Source organism: Melanostigma gelatinosum, assembly GCF_949748355.1.
Source record: "Melanostigma gelatinosum genome assembly, chromosome: 10".
Lineage (NCBI taxonomy): Eukaryota > Metazoa > Chordata > Actinopteri > Perciformes > Zoarcidae > Melanostigma > Melanostigma gelatinosum.
The window spans coordinates 11,589,828-11,595,839 of record NC_136643.1 but is presented as its reverse complement, the minus strand read 5'-3'; the positions used below and the strand labels follow the sequence as shown (position 1 = coordinate 11,595,839).

General features: G+C 45.3%; 1 protein-coding gene across 3 annotated transcripts in view; it reads right to left on the bottom strand.

Moving 5' to 3' along the window:
- Window positions 1–1,671: 1,671 nt before the first annotated feature.
- LOC306783789 (phospholipid-transporting ATPase IH-like) overlaps window positions 1,672–6,012 on the bottom strand; it is a 29,405-nt gene continuing 25,064 nt past the window's right edge. For 2 of the 3 annotated variants that reach the window (XM_079277599.1, XM_079277600.1), the window contains one exon: window positions 1,672–4,600. In XM_079277599.1, coding sequence (XP_079133725.1) covers window positions 4,328–4,600 — 273 coding nt within the window. In that variant the 3' untranslated portion in view covers window positions 1,672–4,327. The remainder of the gene's footprint in view (window positions 4,601–6,012) is intronic. The other variant, XM_079277601.1, reaches the window with a different exon arrangement.

Genomic DNA, 6,012 nt, shown 5'->3' with positions numbered 1-6,012 from the left:
GATGCTTGTGAGAAATGGATGCTGCAGAGGATGCTGCAGAGGCGGACGAGCGTGAGATGCTGAAGTTGCTACGGCTGTCACAGCCCCGGCTGCAGTGACGAGTCCTCCGCGGAGGGATGCAGAACGCAGGACACTGCCGATGGAGACGGGGAGGAGGTGGAGCAGGAGGCAGCCTCATCCGCACATGCATGCTTCAGCCTCAGCACACATGATGGTGCAAACCTGTGAAGACCTGGAAGACATAGAGGGGGAGGGGATTTGAAGGTCAGCGGTATGGTTTCCCACAAACAGCTGATCCAACAGCGACATCCAGTGTGGAGGCAAGGCACAACAGCTGTGTCATGACACATTGTCATCCACAGAAACACGCACAGTACTGCCGGTCATGCATCATTGATTGTGCTGCGTCGCCACCATGTGACGGAACTTGGCTATTACAAACAATGGTAAGGGTTACTTTACAAAAGAGCAAATTCCATTTGTATTTTTTCACTCGACTGCAATACTTTGGTCTTCCAATGAAGATTGATGCTTCTTTGTTGATGTACAAAGGTTGATTTGTTGTTTTCTGACACAACTCTACACAGATCAACTAATTCCGGCAGGTAATACAGACGGGAGGAGAAGATATTGTACAGTTGTGAACCTAAAACAAATGCCCAGAGAGCTGTCAAGGATGCTGAACACATGATATGGAACTTTTTTCTTTTGAAGTTGCACAGTCTATGTTGTTGGACACTACTTGACCAACCAAATAACAGAATTATGAAACATGTTATGGATTCTATTATTTATCCAAAACAACTTTATTCTAAATATATTTATTTTTCTGTCCAGGTTTTGTAGGTTAGTTATCAATAGATGAATGGTACTCCATTACAATTATTCAACGTCTCTTTTCAGAATTAGTGGCCAATACAGTGAAGCTGAAAACATAATCCATAGAATTAACAGTCTACAATTCTCAAGGAAATCATTTCGACAGAAGAAACGGACCGTGAGGTACGAGGAGAACTCTTAGCTCTTGTGACGGGTAATGGGGCTACTAAACTTTAGCCTGTTTGAAAGAACATGCAGAAAGCCTTTCGTGGCTCCTGCAAGGGGGGGTTGAGTTGTGAAGACGGTATCTTACCACACCTCTGCAGCAGGCTCCCCATCTCTGCTCGAGACTAGCAGCTCGAGGTTACATTAGCTGCTACTAGCACAAACACCTGCATTTCCGACTGAACTGTCGGGGGTCGAGTTGCATTGTTGGTAATGTATGCGCCAAGTTTTGACAACGTAGACGAATCTGTGGAATAATTTTAAAAAAAAGAGTGGTTCTGCTGCATCGAGTTTGATACTTTTAACTGTTCCCCGTGAGTATGACAATGTTATAGGAGCTACACTGACTGTTAGACAACCTTGCATAAGGTTAATGTCTGTGGGCTGGTACCGAGTGGCTGATTAGCGTGAATGAGGCGCAGGTGTGCTGGCGCGTGACGATCTATTGAATGGTGGAAATTGACTGAGGCCTGAAATGACAAGAGAGAGCCTAGTGGTCATTCAGGAACAATGGCAGGAAAACGTGCATCAATTATATGAAATGAACACAGGTGACAAATGCTTTCACTCTTTCTTTATTACAAGCAGAATGACAATACAGTGCTCATTTGCTACAGACAGGCTGGCAAAAAGTCAACAACTGAACTTTTAAAGTCTTTATCCAAAACAAAAAGTAAATTCTCAAAACCTGTTTAGTAGTACAAACAGTGCCGTACTGAAAGGTTTGATATGAGATGCGTGCTGCTCAGAGCACAGAAGTCGACACTTCAGACATTTGCCAAGCTCAGGAGTGACAGGATGAGCTCTTCTGCTGATGGACTTAGAAAAAGCAGTTTGACATTCTGATCAGCAGGAGAAGGCTGGTGCGATAAACCCATTTGTTCCTAGTCAAGTTATTTGGTCACTTTTTTTTTTCTTCTCTCACCCACTATATTCTTAGAAAAATAACTTGTGAGGAAGAGTGAACACTTATAAGCCCCTAGTCGACGGACATTAGACCTTGTTTTAGGGGGGAAACTGATCTGTTGTAGAACAAAGTGCAGTGTGTAGACCTATTTGTAAATCTCTAATGAATCATATCATGTGTATGTTGCTCTAATTTTGGTTACAAACTTGAACACACATTCTAACACAGTTAAAATATAGTCTTCTCTCTGGGATACAAAAGTAGCAAAAGAAATATTCAATGTGGACAACACAAAAATGACTGTGGAGGACTCGGATAACAAACTGTGTTTGAAGAATGACTCCAAAGAATTCCCCATTACAGTATTAAAGTAAAAATAGACCTTATAGCGTTGTTATGGTAGGATTTGTATGCGACATGTAGAATATGTCTGGATACAGTATGGCAACAGCACAGTGAGGTGGGACACTGCATAACAAGCACCAAGGCCCTTCTATTAATCTACTGAGGTCAGGACGTTGAGCCCCCAAGTTCAAACACTTGTGGAGGCTTGAGTGAAAACTGAAAGAGACAAATCCAGACCTCCAACCAAACTGAAAAATCATCAGTGCCCCAGTAAAAAAATACCGAACACCTGTTATTAAATCTATACATGTTGGCAGATGGTGATGTGTATGAAAATAAACTGTATAAACATACAAAAATGCTTCGGAATCTGACATTCAAGACTCCCAGAGTCAGTCACTTGCTGTGCAACAGGACAGATATGCTTTGGACAAAGACGACTTCGGATGTTAGAAATGCAGAAAAGTGGTTCATCCATGAAGAGCTACAATCGTCAGCTGGAGGACATGATGGACAAATCAGTTCAACACTCTATCGATTTGATTGTGACATCGCCGCTTCAAGTCTCCCTCCTACTCACAACAGACTAAAGAACATCTCTACTACAATATACATCAAAAGTTTGTTTTTTTAAGTTACATCCATACATCAACAGTGACCGCCATCAATCATTTTTAGAACAATACTTTAGAACTCAGACAAATGCAACACAGAGAAAAAAAAACCGTATAATGTGACATGACATCAGCATTCTTACGTGAACTTTTGCACAACACAGAGCATGGCAGCAAACACACAAGCACAATGCAACAGGGAGGAGTAGCAAGTCATTTAGGACATCCATAAATAAAGAGTCCGGGGCTGCTGCTGCTGTTACCCCACAGGACCACACTGGGGCAGGAGTGGGTAGTGTGCTCATTGTTGGGAGAAAGACAAAGGTGCCTGGATATGGTTCATGATGAATGATTCCCGGGACGAGGGAGGATATGGAAGAACCGAGAGAGGAGCGGATCAGCATGCTGCAGGGAGATCCGACATGCTACACTGGCAGATAAGAAGAAAACAAAAGTCGACACAATCGTGAGGGTAAAAGAAGAGGAACAATTGACACACTGTACCAGACACGTATACCCTCTGAACCGGTCTACTCACAAGCATGTTTAAACTGACAGAGAAATATAATCCACTAAAAATCAGTATCTATGAATTAAGGCAGGGTGGCTAGTATACTGCACATCCCTCTTCAGATTTCCCTCCTGCAGCTGTGTGTGTGTGTGTGTAAGGCTTTGGATTACACCTGTTCTACTTTTTTTATGATTCTTTTTGTTGTTTTTCTTACACCTTTCTCCTTTGGCTACTAGCCTGCTGCTGTGTGGCTACCTGTAAGGCAAAGGTGTGTCACGTACAAACATACAGTAACAGGCAAATTCATGCATACACTCGCCCACATGCACACGCACACCTAAAGGGTTGAGCTTGACCGGCTCAACCCTTACTTGGCCAGACCACAAACTGTACAGAAATGTTTTCAACAAACATGAACAAAGAAGCAAACGGGACATGGAAAGTGGAGGAACAGGCAAGAACGGGAGAAAATGAGGACAAGGAATAAACAAAAAGGCCCGACTGTTGACATGTTGAAACAGGACAGTTCAATAGCGCGTGAAGCAACGCACCTTCGCCCCTTTTTGTTCTTCGACTTGTTTAAGTAAGAGTTTGGGTTCGGAACTTGGTTGAGACTAAGACAGGGGACGACACTGAATCGAAAAGATGTTACCAAAGTATGAAGATGAGGCGTCAGGGCTGAAATATCTAAAGGGTTGTTCACTCAGGTGTAGCCCAGGAAATGCACATGGTAAGCTCAGCATGGAGGTGGATGCGTGTGAACATGTTTGTTTGTATTTCGCTCTAGAAATCCTTGATCCTTGAGATGCCGTCTCTTGGTCGCACATCCAGGCGCCGATGCACTTTTATGTTTTCGGCCCGCGAGATCCACATGCACATAGTTTCGGAGCCCGCGTTTGTTTGTGTTCACACGGAGGTCTCGGGCCCCGGAGCGTAGTAGGCAAACCCTTCTCCCGAGAGACGGAGCATGTAGGGGCTGAGAGAGCGCACGTCTGCCCCTCTACCTTCCGCCAAGTGGAGCAGTAGTTTCTGAGGAAGGGGATCAGACCTGCGGAGCGACAGTGTCTCCGCAGCGCCGAGGTGGAGGTGAGAGGAGTCCGTGCTCGTGCCTTTGTAGGATCGACGAGGGGACAGTGGAGTCAACTCGGCCACGCAAGCCCGCGACAGCTTCTCGTCATCCTGCGGAGAGAAGGAAGGATGCATCGTCACGAGGGAAATCCAAACCACAGACGCGGGAAAGGGAAATGAGGTGAATTGCACCACGCGGATCAAATGACTTGTGAATGAGAAGAGAATGTGAGCTGGCTTGATGCATAAGATCGGACAGCAGGGATTCATTCAGAAGGTGTAATAGATTTGTTTTATACATCCAGATGTTTAGTTTTAATGGTTGGTAATGCTATAGACGCTTGGATCAAATTTACTGAACAAACATTGTGGATTCTGGACATCATTTCCTGATCAATGATGAGAAACCCTCTGAACATTCCCAATGTGATTAATACTGGTGACAGATTATAAAATGAAGACATAAATTACACTCGCTATTCCATCTTCCAACACCAGATGTCATCAGTATTCCTGATACAAGATGATACTCTTCAGATACAAGCTGCCTGGGCAACTTGGACTTTTCAGTTTCATCTGTGACATCAAGTTGGATTGGGTAACCTACTGATGACCCTGCCTAATAAAATGACCTAAGCTACCAACGAAACGTTATTCAAATCTGTATGAACGTATAAAACCAGCTCAGTCATCTCAAATTTCACAACTAAACGTCCTGTGACCCAGAACCTTCAGTGTGAGCTCCTCTAGCTTACTTTCACATCTGTCTTAAGCTGCAAAAGAGGAGTCGCGACAAGCCTACCACTTGTTGCCCACATGACAAGTGGCAATGGATGAAATGAAGTAGCCTGGGTCTGATAAAGAGAGGACACAATTCCTAAATTGGCTGCTCCCCTGATCAGGTCAATTCCCATCCCACATGCAGTGACAAGCACAGCATGCTTTGCAACCAGCACTGCAGAGTTCATTGGAGGTTCCGATTCCTGAAAGTAGGTTTGACGAAAGGAAACGTCTTGTGTAGATGCAGTTATCTAGGCCCAACCCCCCCCCCCCCGAGCCTGCGCCACAGCACAACAGCATGCCCCATGCAGTGCAGTGCAGAGCAGCAGGAAGCATCCCGGCAGCAGCTTCAGGAACCCGACTCCCCGCGGTAAACGCCCTCTGTGTGCCGTTACCATGGTGACCCTAGCCCACCTAGGGGGGTGTACTCTCGGGTGTGCTGGGAGGGGTGCTGTGGCTGTGTGACATCATGGGGTCATAGTTCCTAGCAGCTTTCTCTCTACTGTCTCCCTCACAGCGGGTTCCTCTCATTGCTTCCCCCTCCACCATCTGCAGTGCCAGGAGCCACACAGCCCTCCGGGGGCCCCGCTGTCCTTACCGTCTGTGGATGACGTTGAAGGAAAGTGAGGTGATGAATGAACCTGTTCAGGCTGTGCATCTTGTATCCAGATATAGTCACTGGCCTTGGCGAGCTAGACATTGTTTGTGGTAACTGTGACCACTGCAACTAAACTGAAAAAGGA